The sequence below is a fragment of the Rhinichthys klamathensis genome, unplaced genomic scaffold, assembly GCF_029890125.1.
Source record: "Rhinichthys klamathensis goyatoka isolate OS25496 unplaced genomic scaffold, OSU_Roscu_1.1 h1tg000123l_1, whole genome shotgun sequence".
Classification (NCBI taxonomy): domain Eukaryota; kingdom Metazoa; phylum Chordata; class Actinopteri; order Cypriniformes; family Leuciscidae; genus Rhinichthys; species Rhinichthys klamathensis.
Genome location: NW_026606660.1, coordinates 5114684 through 5134177, shown reverse-complemented (window position 1 = coordinate 5134177; position 19494 = coordinate 5114684). Strand labels below are relative to the sequence as shown.

Sequence of the window (19494 nt, the reverse complement as noted above, 5' to 3'; positions counted from 1 at the left end):
ATCCACCATATTTATTTTAAAATCTTTAATATATCCCTCCATGGCATATTTAAAGGGGTAGTTCAACCAAAAAATTTTATTCTGTCATTAATTATTAATTTAATTATTGCGTATCAGTCTCTGACGCATTCACGAGAGCACCACGACTCATGCTTACAAACACAGCCCTGCGTTTCCGGGTCGTATGTCAGAACGCCAGCTCCTGCGTCCTCACCACATGCATGCGTCGTGGTGCTCTTGTGAACGCGCGTCGGAGACTGATACGGAAGAGAAGAAATTGTTGAATAAAGTCGTTATTTTGTTTTTATGGCGCACAAAAAGTATTCTCGTCGCTTCATAAAATTAAGGTTGAACCACTGGAGTCATATGGACTATTTTAACAATGTCTTTCCTACCTTTCTGGGCCTTCAAAGTGTTAATTAAATAGCTGTCAATGGATTGCAACAAGCTGTCTATTGTTATACATTATGTTTTAAGTTGTGGGATGTTTGCCTTTTCTATAGTAAACTGAGACATATGGATGACCTGTTAATTATCATGTCTCTTTGTGTCTTTTTGTTTCAGGAGAGGCAAAATAAGAACAGTTCTTTTTCATGGAGGACTCAAGCAATGTTCCGCCAATCACACATTTTTACATACCTCTAGGCCAGATAAACCCCTAAAGGACATTTTAATGACTCTTAAACATGTCGAAACTCTCATGTGGCTCAAAAGGTGCTGTGCACATTGACTATCTATATCACTTATATCTCCATTTAAAACCTTGCTGCCTATTGTATATATCTGTTGTCTTTGAGTGGAAAACTTGCTGAAAATTAGGAGCTAGAAATAAGGGTGGTGTAGTTCCATAGCAACAATAAACTGTAAATAAAAGGCACTTGTCTCACGTTTTTTACAAGCTACCATAAAATGTTAACCTGATCAGAAATCTGTCACCCTGCCAAACCCAAATTAGTCTTATTTACAGTGATCATATCCTTTGTTTTCTTTCCTGACACTGATTTATTGTCTTATTTATATACATCTACTTATGTATATATTTATATACATCTAAAATAATAACATTGTTTTTTTGTTTTTTGTTTTGTTTTCATTTTTGCTCTGATATAAAGCTGTCTGTCAGATATTTCTGGTAATTTCGCTGTTGACAAATGGTTTTTTCTGCTGTTGAACTGTACATGTACCTCTTTTGTTTCATTCATTCACAGAAAATATCTGTACTTTTTTGAGGTCTAAAAAGATTTTGTTTTCAATTAATGGTAAACTGGCCTTTTTCCTTTTACTGACAGTAGATGCAAATGGAGTGAAGATAATTCTGTTTTCAAGAACTTATTTAACAGTAAATAAATGCTGATTCTTGTTCTTTGCAAACATCCAATACATAAAACTATCTATTTCGTAAAAAGCAATATACCAAGAGTGCTATTCTGTATTTGATTTCTACTGGCAACCATATTTGACTTTTGTCTGCTTAAAAATCTCAAGACAAGGATCTGGGCTGCGTTTCCCAAAAGCCTAGTAAGCCTAAGTTGACCGTAAAGACCGTGGCAATTGTTCTATGATCAACTTAGGCTTATGATGCTTTTGGGAAATGCAGCCCTGGTCACATTTTGTTTTATGAAGCACTAGTTTGCATGACTGAATAGATTTGTTTGCGCAATAAGGTTCTGAGCAGTCATTTGCATAAGGGAGCAGCACTTTTTTTCATCAGATTGAACAGACATAAAATGGCCTTTCTTTGCTTCCTTCCATTATGTAATCAGGAATATGCCAGCAATATACAGATATCATGTCAAGATATATAGTTTAGGTAAAAAAAAATATATCATGTAAAATCTGGCCAGGTCATTCCCAAGTTTTAGACAAATTAATCAAACAGAATTTTATTAATAAGCTTTAAATTTAGTATATTATGATATGTTAATTGTAAGAAATAATAATAATTCAGGATATATAGACAATAAGTCACACAAGTCTCAAATATCTTTCAAATGACATTAATGGTCAGCAGTAACATTTGAGATGAACAGTGAGCAGCCAGGTAAATATCTCCTAACTCTCAAAACTGCTCTATTATTTTAATAGAGTTTGATATCTTTCTTTAGAGCCTTAATGTTTGTGCTTGAGTGATCTTTACAGGTCAAACACTTTAACCACTGTGTTGATGACAGGCTCAAATTACTGTATGGATGATAAATCTTTGTCACAGGAACAGGAATGATTTACTCACAACACAAGGTAGCAAACATCTACTTCAGACCAATGAGGAATCTTTCTACATTTCTCTTCATACTGTGGGGAATATCCATTGCTGTATGGGGAATATCCATTGCTGTATGGAGTGCTCTCAATGACACATTTCTTTTAGGACTTGAATTGAATTACGAATACTTAATTGCTGATGTTAAGACCCTCTGTAAATAATCAAATTATCTAGTTGTTCAGTTTATTTATCATTACTTCAATAAACCATGGACAACCATTTTGTGCAGAATCAATGATAGCTATATATATATATATTATTTTTTTGAAAATAACATCTAAGGGTCAAGCTAGAAAGGTTGGGACATTACACTGGTTTATTTGAGCAGTCCGATGTACACTATGTTTCTAACCACAGGTCGAGAGCTGTAGTTTAAACCACTTACAGTGGAGAAAATAATTATTTAATCCCCTACTGATTTTGTAAGTTTGCCCACTTACAAAGAAATGAAGGGTCAATTCTTTTTATGGTAGGTTTATTTTAACGGATAGAGACAGAATATCAACCAAAAAATCCAGAAAAAAAAACATTATATAAAGGTTATAAATTGATTTGCATTTCAGTGAGTGAAATAAGTATTTGATCCCCAAGCAAAACATAATTTAGTACTTGGCGGGGAAACCCTTTATTGGCAAGCCCAGAGGTAAGACGTTTCTTGTAGTTGGTCACTAGGTTTGCACACATCTCAGGAAGGATTTTGGTCCATTCCTCTTTACAGATCCTCTCTAAATCCTTAAGGTTTCTTGGCTGTCACTTTGCATCTCGAAGTTCCAGCTCCCTCCACAGATTTTCTATAGGATTAATAGAAAGACTCTGGAGACTGGCTAGGCAACTCCAAGACCTTAAAGGGGTCATATATTGCCATTTTCATACAAGTTAATTTGATTCTTTAGGGTCTAAATGAAAAGTTTGTAATATACTTTAATTAAAAATTCTCATTAGTATTGTAAGAAAACACTCATTTTACCTGGTCAAAAACAGCTCTGTTTTCAGCACGCCGTTTCAGTGCATATGCCTTTAAATGATAATGAGCTTCGCTCACTCCGCCCCTCTGTTCTGTGGGGCGTTTTGACAACACACGTGGAGTTTTGCCTTGACAACTGTTGAGGGTATATTTTGGAGAAAGAATGGCAGCGGGAGTCTCTGAGGACACATCTGTGCAACCGTATCAGTTTGTACCGGAGTCGGATCCGGAACAAGATGACGGCCATGAAGAAGTTCGACAATTAAGGCTCGAACAGGACGTTTCTGAATGGTTGGTTAACATAATGTCACTTTGATTTATCTTTGTATGTACTGGCAGGGTAACGTTAGAGTGACTTAGTGAGATGTACGAATGCTATGTATTTACTGATGTATACGTACTCAGTTTGTAATAACACAATAACCATAACGCGTTGTTCATTATAAACGTGGGATTAAGAATTATATTGAGAACGTCGTACATAGAAAACATGCCGTAATGTACCCTGAGTGTAAACCTTAGCCACATTCATCGTGAAGCGTGCAAGCGATTTGCAAAGATTAATATAAAGGTTAATAAAATTTTACACTCACTTCTTCTGGAGGTGCAGCAGGGACACGAATAGTTGGTACCGATTCTTTTTTCAGGAGCAGCTTCTTAGCAAAACCAGCTTTATACTGATCCTCGTTTATAAAGCAGTCTGGTGAGAAAAGATTCGCGAATCGCGCAAACATGAAGCAATTGACGTTGCTCGTGGGGAATATTCCCTTCGAAAACAAAACTCTGCCAGTCTTCAGCAGTTCGGATTTAGGAACATCAAAATGACATGCTGTGTTCATTATTACACCCAAGAACAGAACACCACAATCGCTTAGACGCCATTCTGCTCCAGCGTATCAACAATGACGGACTATGATGACAGTTCGCTCAGTGAGGGTCTGTGTTGAAACGCTGCTATCAATCAACTATCGTGGGAGGGGCGTCCGATTTAGTGACGTCACAAAATCGAACGGCTCGATTTGAGACAGAGGAAAACATAAGGAGATTAAAACAAAAACACTGGATGGATTTTTATTATTATATGATGGTTGTGTACAGGCACTGCCAACACACATTTCAGTACAATCAACTTGAAAAAGTGCATGTACCATTATATGACCCCTTTAAAGTGCTTCTTCTTGAGCCACTCCTTTGTTGCCTTGGCGGTATGTTTTGGGTCATTGTCATGCTGGAAGACCCATCCACGACCCATCTTCAGTGTTCTGGCTGAGGGAAGGTACATGGGTACATGGTACTTGGCCAGGTACAATTTTACGGTACATGGCCCCGTCCATCAGCCCCTCAATATAGTGAAGTCATCCTGTACCCTTAGCAGAGAAACAGCCCCAGAGCATAATGTTTCAACCTCCGTGCTTGACTGTAGGGATGGTGTTCTTGGGGTCATAGCCAGCATTTCTCTTCCTCCAAACACGACGAGTGAGTTGATGCCAAGGAGCTCAATTTTGGTCTCATCTGACCACAGCACTTTCTCTCAAGCCTTCTCTGAATCATTAAATGTCCATTGGCAAACTTCAGACGGGCTTCTATAGGTGCCTTCTTGAGCGGGGGAACCTTGCAGGCGCTGCAGGATTTCAATCCATTGTGGCGTAGTGTGTTACCAATGGTTTGCTTGGTGACTGTGGTCCCAACTGCCTTGAGACCATTAACAGCTCCTCCTGTGTATTTCTGGGCTGATCCCTCACCTTTCTCGTGAACATCCTTACCCCATGAGGGGAGATCTTGCATGGAGCTCCAGACCGAGGGCGATTGATGGTTATTTTTTATTTCTTCCATTTCCGAATAATGGCTCCAACAGTTGTCTCCTTCTCACCAAGCTTCTTGCTGATGGTCTTGTAGCCCATTCCAGCCTTGTGCAGGTCTACAATCTTGTCCCTGATGTCCTTTGACAGCTCTTTGGTCTTACCCATGGTGGTGGAGATGTTGGAATGGAAGATACAGATGCTGTGGACAGGTTTCTTTTATACACATAACAAGCTGAGTACTTTCTTAAAGTGACAGGACTAATCTGTGTTTCACATGGGCACATAACCAATCTGTGGGAGGCAGAATTCTTGCTGGTTGGTAGGGGATCAAATACATATTTCACTCGATCAAATGCTAATCAATTTATAACCTTTATGTAATGTGTTTTTTTCTGGATTTTTGGTTGATAATCTGTCTCTATCCGTTAAAATAAATCTACCATAAAAATTATAGATCCTTCATTTCTTTGTAAGTGGGCAAACTTACAAAATCATCAGGGGATCAGGGGGGTTTAGCTCCAAGCAAACACACTTGAACCAGCTAGTCAAGGTCTTCAGGATTACTAAAAACCTCCAGGCAGACGTTTTGGAGCTGGTTGGAGCTACAATCTGCAGGACAGTGGCCCTCCAGGAGTGGAGTTTGACACATTTGTTTGTAGAAGAGCTGACAGTAGCTTTGTTCCTAACCTTTGTTCCTTCTTCTCTTGAACATAACATTTGTCTGAATAATAGATTTGACAACTGAAAAATTCTAATAATGAATAACATTGCATTAGATTACAAAAGTGGAGTGTCATCTCTAAACAAACCATGCTAGACTTTCAAAGGTACGGTAGGCAATTTCGGAGAGGCTAACAATAGCAAGCTAGCTTTGAAATCATAAGATCCTTCAGTAGGCTCTCCAAAGCCAAGCCTCCTTCAAAACACATGAACGTGCACAGCCAGAGCACATTATGCAAAGGATTAAAGGGGTCATATGATATAATTTTCAAATATCATTATTTTGTGTATTGGGTGTAATAGAATATGTTAACATGCTTTAATGTTAAAAAAATACATATTTGTTTTTCACATACTGTAAATTGTTGTAGCTCCTGTATGCTCAGTCTGTCTAAAACACGTCGATTTCTACAAAGCCCTGTAGTGTGCTCTGATTGGCCAGCTGACCCAGTGCATTCTGATTGAACGAACACCTCAAGTGTGTGTCGGAAATTTCACGCCCTCTCACCATAATCATGAGCTTCAGCCCCCAAAGCAATAATAAAGACAGTTTATAATGTCATCAGTTTTACCATATCAATAAAGTGCTGCTTTTGCTTTAGCATAGAAACTCACAGCTTCTCACAACATGGCAGCGACAACACTACTACGATAACTGAACCCAGAGAAAAAAAGAAAAAAAAAAGGAGATCTCTTCAACATCTCAAACGTTTCTCCTAGACAAAAATTAGGTTACTTTAACATCAAATGGAAACTTTTGCTTGAGTCTCCTGCTTCTCACACTTATCTCGAGTCTCCTGCTTCTCACACTTACCTCCTGAGACAAAAACTCTAACACTCTCACAATGGTCTCCTCTAAAGTTAGAAGAGATCTCAGCAACATCACACACTCTGCTCATATTTTTCTCCTTAGCTACTGTAGATATATTGGTGGTCTCACACTTGTCTCCTCTAAAATGTACAAGAGATCTCAACAACATCACACATTGTGCTCAGATCTTTCTCCTTAGCTAGAAAAACTGGATCGCTCACGTTTGTCTCCAAAGTTTCAGACAAGATCTCAATAACATCACACACTGTGCTCAGATTATTCTCCTTAGAGACTCTGGATCACTAACATTTATCTCCTCTAAAGATTGAGAAGAGATCTCAGCAACATCACACACTGTGCTCAGGTTTTTCTCCTTAGCTAGAGACACTGGATCGCTCACATTTGTCTCATCTAAAGACTCAGAAGAGATCTCAGCAACATCACACACTATGCTCAGAATTTTCTCTTAAACTAAAGACCCTGGTGGTCTCATAATTGTCTCCTCCAAAGTTTCAGACAAGAACTCAGCAACATGTGCTCAATTTTTTCTCCTCAGCTAGACAAACTGTAGCTCTCATATTTGTTTCTTTTAAAATTTAGAAGAGATCTCAACAACAGCACACACTGTGCTCAGATTTAACTAAAGACCCCAGTGGTCTCAAAATTGTCTCCTCCAAAGTTTCAGACAAGATCTCAACAACTTAATTTGAGAAACATTTGAGACACTGTTCATACTAAAATTAGAGATATTTGAGAATCACAACTAAGTCTCCTAAGCTTAAAAAGAGCAACCTCTGAACAATAAAATACTCCTATAATGGAGTCTTGAAAGAGATTGCAGCAAGACAGTAAAGAGATGTTCTATGTTTCTTCCACCAGAGTCTCGGTGACTTGTCTCATTTGTGTCTATTTTTTTTTTCTTCTACGGAATTTTCGGAGAAACATCTGAAATGCTGTTGATACTAAAATGAGAGATGTATGAGAATCACAACTAAGTCTCCTGAGCTTAGGGAAAGCAACCACTGAGCAATAATTTTTTCCTCTGGGAAGCCACGCCTTCTTTCTTTGCATATGCATTTGGGCGGCATTATGGAAATATTTCATACCGAATGCAATGATTGGATGAACATTGTATGGTCCTGAGACTTCCACAAAAGATATATGTACATTTTATTTAGACCACTTTTATTATTGATTGCTATTAGGATGTGAAGAGAGTTTCAACAAAAATAAAAACTGTTTATGAAAAAAATTCCTTACCCTACCAACTACTCTCAAGGACATTTAATATTCAACAATATTATTGATCTGCCTGCAATGGCACCATTATATGAGACCTGGACGATGACATCACTGTTTTCTCCAGAGCGGCTATTTATATAAATTAACTAAATTTATCACTTTTTTACAACAAAAATGAACCCTCACTGAACTTACTTAAGCTGTACTATGACACTATTTTCTTCTAGATCTGCTGTACAGCAGAAACAAACTTGGTTGCATTATTTTCCTGTTATCACTCTAAAGCTGCTTTGAAACTATCTGTATTGTAAGAACCTCATATAAATAAAGGTGAAGGAGATGTTTAAGTGGATGTATGGTCTTGAATCCCTTTGTTCACAATGGATTCTGAACAAGCAAGTAGGACAGTGAGCGCTCAATAATATTTACACTGCAGGTCATTTTGACTGTTGCTTGTGTGATCACTTTAATTTTGTTTAGAGCCATGTAGTTTAGCATACAGTATAGCTCATGTTGTACAGTACAATAAACTTTATGAATGTTTTTCGAGGGTCTTTTAGATGTTAATGGTATATTTTGTTGAAAGTACACTATAAAAAAAAGCTGTTGAACGAACTTAATTAAATTAAGAAAAACTTTTCCACGAAATTGAATTACATTTTTCCAACTAAATCTAATTTGTTTGAAATGCAAATTTTTTGCTCTTAATTTTCTAGATGTAGAGTTTAACAACCTTGCTGTATTTTTTGTATGAACCTGACGTTGAAAATACGACTTCCCAACTTGTAAATACGAACTTCCCAGGATGACTTGAATGCACCATTAAAACATATCACCTATGTTTACATTTATTCATTTAGCAGATGCTTTTATTCAAAGCAACTTAGAATTGAGGAAAACAACAAACAATTAATCTAAAGAGGCTATAAACACAAGAAGTGCTATTAAAGCAACACCAAGTAACTTTTCCTCTGTGGTCGCCCTACAGGTTGGAAGTGGAATTGTCCATTACTGCTGTCGTAAATAATTTAGCCTACCGCATTCTACTGTCGCACGCGCACACACGCACATGCTCTGTTTATCCAGCACCGGCTTTGGAATCATGATGACCATTCAAAAGCTACCCGGCTGCTAGGTATCTTACATGTAGTTGTAGTCTACTGTCGAGTACGCTCCACCTATCGGCAATTGTAACGCTTGCCGTAAAGCAAGTCAAATTTGTAGTTTTCTTATGTCTCATTCGGACTACAGAAACGCGACCCAATCTGGCAATCTTACATAGCGTGGATATATCAGATAAAGGACCGCAAAGCGGTGGCATAAGTGCATTTCACCATGTCACGACTTGATGAACCACTGAAACGATTTTGAAAACATTATTTTAAGGTAAAAAATCTTACTTAGTGTTGCTTTAATACAAAGTGTCAGCCATCATTCAGGATAGTACAAGCTAGAATAGGGAAGGATTATTAAGAACATATGTAAATAAATAGTTAAATTGTTTGTTTTTTTATATGTCTTTATTTGTTTTTTGATCCCACTTTATATCAAGTGGCTCAACTACATCAGAAAATAAGTACAATGTACTTATTGTCTTCATCTTGTATTGTAAAACACTTTAGCTGCTATTGAGGTGTGATACGGGTAAGGTTAGGGACAGGTGTGGTGGTGTGGGTAGGTTTAAGGTTGGGTTAAGGTGTAAGGGAAGGGTCAACATTGTAATTACAAATGTAATTACATAAATTAATTACAGCTGTAATTACAAGCAGGTATTTTTAAAATATAAGTAAAAACATGTATTTTCACAATTAAGCCCATTATATCAAATTATTATTTTCAATGTAAGTACATAAAGCCACTTAATATAAAGTGGGACCGTTTTTTTTATATACAATTATCCAAACACATGTCTATTTTGTGTGCACATATCATATTACGTTTATGCTAACTTGTATCTGGGTTTTTTTTTAGCCTAAACCATATTCAAATACACATTCAAATGTCCATAACTCAAACTATTTCTCTTTCTCTCTTTATTCATACCTACATAACTGAACTCAAGTGCAGTGGTTCAGAGATTTGAAAATAGTAAATATTGGGGTTTCATACATTTTGCATATATGTGTATAATATATGTTTAAGTGAATGTTGTGTTTGCCATTATAAAGGCTGTAGACCAGACAGAGTGGAGTAAAGGCCCTTCATAGATCTGATACATTTAAATATTGTTCACTTTATTTAAACATATCTAATTAGGAGTAATACCTATATTTAATACCTCTAACATAAAATGTTTAAATAGTGCTAGAGATTTATTTAAATTTGATCAACTCAATTTAGTTTGATTTAGGAAAGGGTAGCGTCACACTGTTAGGTTCCAACACTCGCAGGAGTCAAGCAGGAATCCAAGTCCAAGGAAATTTTATTTGAATTCACCCACAGAAGACTAGGGAATCGCAGGAGAAACAATACAACTTTACAGCAAAACCCTGACTAATACCAGAACAAAGGGTAAAACGTACTCGGTTACTAACGTAACCTCGGTTCTCTCTAGAGAGGGAACGATTACTGCGTAATAGCTTACGCTAGGGGAAAAACTCTTTTCCACAAGATATTGAAGCCAAAAATTATCCTTAATTTTTTATTGATGTAAAACGCTTTGCAGCAGCAAGCAGACATAGGCGAAACAGCTCGCGCGCCTATTGGCTGCTCTTGCGGCAAATCCAGCAGCCTATCGAGAGAGACTCTGCGTGACGTAATGACCAATGGGGGCAACTCGCGCCCATATCGTCACGTCCCGCCAGAAAGGGCGTGGTCTCACCCTATAAATATTCTCGTTAGGCTGGTACAAGCTGGTTTTCATCGCCGAAGCGAACCAGAGCGTGTCCCAAGCACGGCAAGATACGCAGTACTCGTTCCCTCTCCCTCACAGGGATCCAACACCAAAGTCCCAGGGGCCGAAGCCCAGGGCTCATGTAGTGCATAATCACCATAAACTCACATAGAGTGGAGGAAGAGAGGCTGGAAGCGTCATTCCTTATAAAAAAGCACCCAGCGGGGATATCATATGACAATAAAACGCGCAGCCAGGGTGAAAGCTTTCAGCCTGATCTGGGTGGCCATACGTGTGTCAACACTCATGGGGCTGCAGTAAACTCAGCATCTGGGCTGCACAGCGGGGCAGATAGCACTGAAGTTTAGACCGCCAAAAGCTTAGCTTGTAAGGCGGGTACCTCCAGGTTATAGTATTTTATAAATGTAGACAGCGAGGCCCAGCCCACGGCCGTACAGATATCTTGCAGGGAAACCCCGCTTGACCATGCCCACGAAGAGGCCACGCCTCTCGTGGAGTGCGCTCTGACACCCAAGGGGCACTGCAGGCCCTTTGCAGTGTAAGCGAGTGCAATGGCATCCACTATCCATCTGGATAGGCTCTGTTTTGAGGCGGCAAGTCCCTTGGAATGCCCGCCAAACAAAACGAAAAGGGCAGTGCTGGTCAGCTGCATCAGGGCAGGGAACCACGTCTGGTTTGTCCAGAGCGGAGCTACGAGCAGCACTGGGCATCCGTTTTCCCTGATTCGTTCCAACACCTGAGGCAGGAGCGAGACAGGAGGAAAAGCATATAGGGGGCAGCGGGGCCAAACATGAGCCAGCGCGTCCTTGCTTTTCGAGAAAAACTCCGGGCAATGAGCGTTTTCGTGGGACGCGAATAGGTCCACCTGTGCTCTGCCGAACGTTTTCCACAGCAGCTGGACCGTCTGCGGGTGCAGCGACCACTCCCCTGCTGGAACATTGTTCCTGGACAGTCTGTCTGGTCCCACATTCAGGTGACCAGGCACGTGCGCTGCTCTCAGTTAGAGCAGGTTGTGCTGAGCCCAGACCAGGAGGCGTTCCGTCAGCCTGTGAAGGTTTCGTGACCTGACGCCGCCCTGGCGGTTTATGTATGCCACCACTGACATGTTGTCCGACCGGACCAAGACGTGGTGGCCTGTTACCTGGGGACAAAAACGCCGTAGCGCTTTGTCGACTGCTATCATCTCCAAGCAGTTTATGTGAAGGAGCTTTTCCCGTTCCGACCACAGGCCGGCTAGCGGTCTGCCCTCGAGCAGTGCTCCCCACCCCGAGGTGGAGGCGTCCGTAGACACCACCTTCACACTCAAAGCGGTCCCCAGACTCACACCTGACTGGTACCAGTCGGTTATTTTCCAAGGTTCCAGAGCTGAAACACACTGAAGGTCGACCCGCTGTCCATGCCCTGGGTGGAACCCACGCTTTCAGCCACATCTGCAGTGGGCGCATGGGACGAGGTGCTAGGGACAGGCCGAACGGCAGGACTGTGTATTGATATGCCTGGCCCTCGAAGGCGAATCTCAAGAATCGCCTGTGATGGGACGCTATTTGTATTTGGAAATAGGCGTCTTTCAGATCTATTGACATAAACCAGTCCCCGTGGCGCACTTGCGCGAGGATTTTCCTGGTCGTAAGCATTCTGAACTGGCGTTTCACAAAACGGATATAAATCCGATCTTCAATTCCCAAGCTATATGCAGATTTAATAGAGTTCACGTGAGCTAAAGCAACAGATATGAGCTGCATTTTATTGAAAATCAGCTTATCTCAAAAGCAAAGACCGCAATAGGAGTGTCACGGGTGTGGTGCGGGCAGATGAAGAGGCAGCAGTCAACAGATCCAATTCAAATAAAGTTTACTTTTAACAAAACTCAAACAGGTACTGGCAGGCAAAGGGTACACACAAGATAAATCTACGTGACACAAAACAAGAACCGACGAAGACAGACTGAACACAAGCAAACTAAATACAAGTCCAAATGAACACTAACGAGGTGAAGACAGGTGACACAGATGATGATGACGAGGGACAGGTGGATAATGAGGGAGTGAGTTCAGGTGACAAAAAGGATTCTGGGGAGTGTAGTGCAGACGAAGCCTGTGACAGAACGCCCCCCTTCAACAAGGCGCGACCTCGCGCCGTAGAACATCAAAGGGGTGGGGGGGCGGGCGCCCTGAAGGCTGGCCAGGGCGTGGCCAAACTGGGAGGGGAAGCCTCCAGGGCGGATCAGGAAGTGCAGGCGGCCAGTGCGGAGCAGGACGTGCAGGCGGCCAGGGCGGAGAGACCCCTTCGGGTGGCCATGGCGGAGAAGACCCTTCGGGTGGCCATGGCGGAGAAGACCCTTCGGGTGGCCATGGCGGAGAAGACCCTTCGGGTGGCCATGGCGGAGAGACCCCCTCGGGTGGCCATGGCGGAGAGACCCCTTCGGGCGGCCACGGCGTTGAAGACCCTTCGGGTGGCCATGGCGGAGAGACCCCTTCGGGCGGCCACAGCGTTGAAGACCCTTCGGGTGGCCATGGCGGAGAGACCCCTTCGGGTGGCCATGGCGGAGAGACCCCTTCGGGCGGCCACGGCGTTGAAGACCCTTCGGGTGGCCTATGCCCCCCCCCAAAAAATTATTGGGGAGAGTAACTGGATGTGGGACAGGCTGGGCAGACGTGACGTGAACCGCCTCAGGCTGGGCAGACGGGACGTGAACAGTCTCTGGCTGGGCAAGCGGTGAGGGCTCTTTGCTGGACGGGACCAGTGGCGAAGGCTTTGAGCTGGGCGGAACCAGCGGTGAAGAGGGTTTTGATCTGGGCGGAACCAGCGGTGAAGAGGGCTTTGAGCTGGGCGGAACCAGCGGTGAAGAGGGCTTTGAGCTGGGCGGAACCAGCGGTGAAGAGGGCTTTGAGCTGGGCGGAACCAGCGGCGAAGGAAGCTCAGGGCTGGACGGGACCAGCGGCGAAGGAAGCTCAGGGCTGGGTTCATGGGCTGTAACGAATGTGTGTGCTGTCCACACACACAAAACAGCCATGGATCCCACAAGGAGCACTGCGTCCTCCAGAGCTGGCTGGACGGTCTCTGGCTGGACGGTCTCTGGCGCAGGATCAGCGGGCTCTGAATTCCGGATGATGATGGGTGGCATGGTGAAGATGGCTGGTGTGTGTGGTTGAGTGCTGATGTCATCTTCAGCCTCACCTACGGTGAAGGTTGAGCCACTCAACCACAGCACATAATCCAGGTACTGGACAAAAGTGCCTGGGATTGCTGCCGCTGGAGCTTGTTGGTACAGAAGATCATCTAGTCCGCACCAGAATACGGTCTTCAGGACGTCCTCTGCGGTGCGGGCAATCTACGAGGTGAGAAATCAGTAGGAAATTTTCCACATACTTTTCGACCGCGCGGCCCTCCTGGAAACAATGAGTCAGACGATCAACAGGGTTCGAAAGGAAGCGGCCAACTTCCATGTTTTTTCTTGGTCGGTTCTTCTATCACGGGTGTGGTGCGGGCAGATGAAGAGGCAGCAGTCAACAGATCCAATTCAAATAAACTTTACTTTTAACAAAACTCAAACAGGTACTGGCAGGCAAAGGGTACACACAAAATAAATCTACGTGACACAAAACAAGAACCGACAAAGACAGACTGAACACAAGCAAACTAAATACAAGTCCAAATGAACACTAACGAGGTGAAGACAGGTGACACAGATGATGATGATGAGGGACAGGTGGATAATGAGGGAGTGAGTTCAGGTGTGGAGACAAAAAGGATTCTGGGGAGTGTAGTGCAGACTAAGACAGACAGGTGCAGACGAAGCCTGTGACAAGGAGAGAGCGGCAACAGCCCAGGTAAGATAATTTTGTTTCTTTACTTTTAATGAATATGATTGTGTGTTAAGCGTCTACAACTTTCACTTTGATTTGCAATAGTTTGCACGTTGGCTTGAAGAATAGATGCTCAGCTGCTCATCTGCAGTGATGTGTGCTGCAGTAGCGCCATCATATCTGGCTATAACATGACATATAGCCTATAACACGTACTCACACGTTTATTTTTTAGCATTGTTGGGAGGAGTACAATTAACATATGTGGTTTCAAAAACCAGATGCATTTACACTTTGGAATGGTGCCCAGACCACCTCCTGAAGTGGTTTGAGCGATCGGATTTAAATCTGTCTCAAATGCGTTTCGGAGGGTATTTACACCTGGTCTTTTCAAGATCGAATAGCTATCGATCACAGGAAACGCATGAAGTGGCCAGGTGTAAACAGCCCCAATGTGACGACCTCCTAGTGATAGTAAGTCATATTTGCTCAAATAATCCGATTTATCTATGCCATTTGTTAAATATGGTATCTAATAACATATTTTGTCTCTATTGATAGGCTTTCCACAGACTGGCACAACTGGCTTGATACCGTTAGCCACCAGATCTTTCTTTCCAGGTTGCCTGGGAGGCGAAGAATCTAAAGTACATCAACTAGTCACAGGGATACCCTAAAGGTCAGTGTTTTGACCCCTCCTCTTCTCCATATATTCATATGCATTACTGGGACCTATTTTACAGGTGTATATAGATTCTCCTACCATTGCTACTTTTCATTACAGGCAGACGATCTGACGGTAGCTGCGTGGATCTTGGACTGCCTGGTGAAAATCTCAGCATGGATAAAAGACCATCACCTGCAACTCAATCTACAGAACTACTTGTCTTCTTAGCTGACTATTCAGCATAATTTCACCGTCTCGCAAGGCTCATCAACAATAATTCCATCCAGATCGTCCAAAAATCGTGGGTAGTTTTTGAAGACCAGCTGACAGTCAGAGACCACATTGCAAAGTCAGCACGGTCATACAGGTTTGCACTGCACAACACCAGGAAGATCAGCCCTATCCAGACAGCCGAATCCCTGACAATATTCAAGAAACAGCTGAAAACGCATCTCTTCCATGAGCACTTAATGGTATCCTGCTGACTCTTCAATAAAAAAAAAGAATAAAAAATATATGTTATGCTTTCACTATTAAATCCTCCTAGCTTGTACTAGCCTGAATAATGTTTGAATCTTTGTTAGCATTTTGTGTGTTTATTGCCTCCTTGAGATGAATCGCTTGTATTTCTTTGTAATTTGCTTTGGATAAAAGTGTCTGCTAAATGAATAAATAACCAAGTTTTGTCTCGATTGTCTCTATATAGGGGGAATGAAATTAGAAGTATTTCTACCTAATAATTTATTTTCAAATTAAATGTTTAAGTTGAACAAGCATATTTTTTTTCTAAAAACTGTATTTGATCAAATTAATTTGAACCAACTCATTCGGCCTTATTCAGAGTAGTGCCATGATTTTTAGCCATTGTCAGAGATTACTGATTGTACCTTCAAACCACTTCAACCTCCCTCTTTAACTGCTCACTCCCTGTGTCTTCTGTGCTCCTTCAATCAACATTTGCATGCCAGGTCATAAGGTCTGATTCTGACATTCATTACACAGGGGGTGATTTGCCTGTCACATAAACAGAGTAAATCCACACCTAGTAGCACTAACCTGCAGGTGCATTGGCAGACAGGTGAGCCAGGCAACCAAAGGCACCATGTTCCCCGTGTTTTCAGGAAAGTTATGTCAGTTTCTTAGCCTAACTCGGTTACCTTCTATTCTGTTCCTTGGAGTTTTTTATGTAGCCTATGTCCTTGTTGGAGGGCTGGTCTTCTGGAAACTAGAAGGATGGTATGTGTTGCAACAGATTGATCTTCTCAAGGAGAAAAGAATTAAACTACTCGAGAAGTACCCTTGTGTGGGTCAGAATGGCCTCCGAGAACTAGCAGAGGTATGAGACTAGATTTTCCTTAACTACATGGTACATGACTTTTTGTTACAGTGCTTGTCTTATTCCACATTAACAGCAATAACAATGATGGGTAGATACAGTGAGCAAGTGCTTGGACAACTTTTTACATCATTTAAAATGGATGTGTGGCTTCTATGGTTCATTCGTAAAAGGAAAAAATACTCTTTTGGTGCAAAAACCTGAATTCAAACTTAATGAATCACTTGTATTCATTCAAAATAATTATTGCTTTTGGACAAAAGGTCTTTGAAACAAAACTAGTGCAGAAAATAGACAGGGCTACCAGTTTATTTTTGTATAAACTGCATTATAACTGAATGTCCAGTTTATAACAATGTATAACTGAATGGAAATATATTCATGCACTTCTTGTTGGTCTATTATTGAGATTATTTAGATGGTTATTTTATATTTTTTTTATTTAATGAAATGACACACTCAGTTACTGTTTCTTATTGCCATTTCATTCATTCATTGGTTGTCATCACTGTCTCAAAGATGATAAAAGCAGCGTCTGTGAGTGGCTTGAGTCCAGACAGTAATGACACCGCAGATGGCTTCTGGAAATTTACCAGCTCATCTGTGTTTGCGGCGACAGTGGTCACAACTATTGGTGAGGAATTGGGAAACTTAACACCTTGAATTTGACAGTCCAGTTTAATTTGGTTTGTTTTGTGGCATTCATTCATTTGGGTAAAGGTTACACAAAGTGTTTTTCTTCTATTCTTTCTGCAGGCTATGGTAACATCATTCCACTGACAACGGCTGGCCAGATCTTCTGTGTGTTGTTTGCTCTTTTTGGCATTCCCCTGAATGTAGTGATCTTAAATAGAGTTGGAAAATACATGTTGGCTATTGAGAGGAATTTTTGCAATTTTCTGGAGAAAAAAATTGATCGAGGGGTGAGAATTTAACTCCTTTAATCTAATCTAATTTAATTAGATATTAAATATCTAATAGATATTTGTTTAAAATAAGGAATTAAAATTGAAAATGAAAATGTTTGACGTTTACCCTTGACTGTGCCCATGACTCTGTTATTTCCCACAGAAATGTGTACGAATATCCATTCACAGTATATCCTTCGTAAGTTCAGCGTTACTGTACTTTTTGCTTCCTATGTTGCTCTTCAAAGAATATGAGGGATGGAGTTACGCTGAAGCCATTTACTACTGCTTTATAACACTTAGCACTATTGGATTTGGAGATTATGTTGCAGGTAGGAGACCACACATACAAAAATTAACAAACATGCTCTGATGCTCTTGTGCTCACATCATTGTTATCGGTTATGGGCTTTATATCTACATAATAGCAGTTGTTTTTCTATCATTAAATAAAGCCTTCTTTTACCTCAAATGTAATTATATTTTGTAATTATTCTTGTAGCCCTATATTCAGGAAGTGACATCACTTATTTGGGTGTGTGTCATTCAAAATTGAATTTGAATTTTCCTGAATTTGAATTTTGAATTGAGGTAGCAAATAAGATGCAGAAGTGTAATTCAAATGTTAAATATATGTATTTAAGGCAATAGGAGGAAATTCATATTATTGTTGTACGCATAGCATTTAATAATGCATTATACACATTATATTTAATAATTTAACATTTATTTATAGTTTATATATGATGGAACACCAAGAAAGTCTTCAATACAGAGCTAAACAGTATTTAATAAGATAAATTAGAAAAATACATAATTGGTTGAGAATGTACTCTACATATCAGGGTACAAACAATTTTGTACAACTATTTGTTTTGTTTTCTTGCTAAACTTGAGTCATCGTCCTTTCATTACAATTCAACTTACATTCCAAAATTCAATTTGATTTCAATTTCAGAATTTTGCCCTAACCTGATCATAACATCTTTACTACTTTGTTTCTCCTGCCAGATCACAACCCAGCAATAATCTACCCAGAGTGGTACAGTTGTATGATGGCAGCCTGGATATTCTTTGGCCTGGCTTGGCTGGCTCTTCTAATCAATCACTCCATTGATTTACTGGAGACTGTGAATGCTTACCTGAGAGGAAGGAAGGATGCACAAAATCAAGTGGAGGAGCCCAAAGAACAGCCGGAAAAAGGACTGAAAGTGGAAGAAACATGATAATTGAATTTAAAACAGGAGGTGTATGAATAATACTGTAACTACTAATCATCAAACAATGTATGGGTAATTATTAAATCAGTTATTCAATGTTTAAAGTATCCTTAAATATTAAACTGAGCTAAAGGTCAGTGAGCAAAGTTTATTGTTAAAACCATCAAGAAATTTGAGCATCACTTGTCTGACTGATAATGGGTCTCATTCACTAAGCATGCGTACGCAAGAGTTTGTGTGTGAAATCTGTGTATGAACGTTTTCACGAACAAATCATGATTCATCAAAAACGTTCGTTCTAAAATGTATTCTAAATTTACAAAACATTTTGGAACAACTGAAACCACTCGTACGGAAAAATCACACACACACACACACACACACACACACACACACACACACACACACACACACACACATAATCTAGAAATATATTTAAGTTTAATATCTATGTTTAAATGTTCATGTGTAAATGTTTATAAGGCCATTAAGAGTATGTGCTATATATATATATATATATATATATATATATATATATATATATATATATATATATATATATATACATATGGTACAACGAGGCTAAAGGCACACCTTAAGAAAATAATTAGCTTTTCACTCCTCCCAAAGTGCATGATTGCATAACTATATGTTTTGAACATTGATGGAGCAATCAATTTTGTGTGAAAATCATAAAAGTGGTTAATTTTGTTAAAAAATCTTTTACATGTATGAGGTGACGAGGGGGGAATATGGTTTTAATAATTAATTAAAAATCTAAATTATCACTTGTTCAAAACAATCACTTTAGCAAAGTTTGTACTATTTTCTGTTTATTTCGGCAAAATAAAATAATACATTTTTTATCAATAAATATACTGTCATCAAAATATGTTAATAT

At 40.4% G+C, this 19494-nt stretch overlaps 2 protein-coding genes across 2 annotated transcripts in view; both read left to right on the top strand.

Annotated features, from left to right (window-relative positions):
- LOC130088936 (kinesin-like protein KIF6) overlaps nucleotides 1-15499 on the top strand; it is a 186635-nt gene extending 171136 nt beyond the window's left edge. Inside the window, exon 23 of the mRNA XM_056255951.1 lies at nucleotides 15247-15499. Within this exon, the coding sequence (XP_056111926.1) occupies nucleotides 15247-15374 (128 nt within the window). The 3' untranslated portion in view covers nucleotides 15375-15499. The remainder of the gene's footprint in view (nucleotides 1-15246) is intronic.
- Nucleotides 15500-16031: 532 nt separating this feature from the next.
- Nucleotides 16032-18730, top strand: kcnk17 (potassium channel, subfamily K, member 17). The gene is made up of 5 exons (XM_056255802.1): nucleotides 16032-16465; nucleotides 16985-17099; nucleotides 17222-17388; nucleotides 17537-17705; nucleotides 18385-18730. Exons 1-5 carry the CDS (start codon nucleotides 16232-16234, stop codon nucleotides 18597-18599), a joined length of 900 nt encoding a protein of 299 aa, XP_056111777.1. The 5' UTR covers nucleotides 16032-16231; the 3' UTR covers nucleotides 18600-18730.
- Nucleotides 18731-19494: the final 764 nt, after the last annotated feature.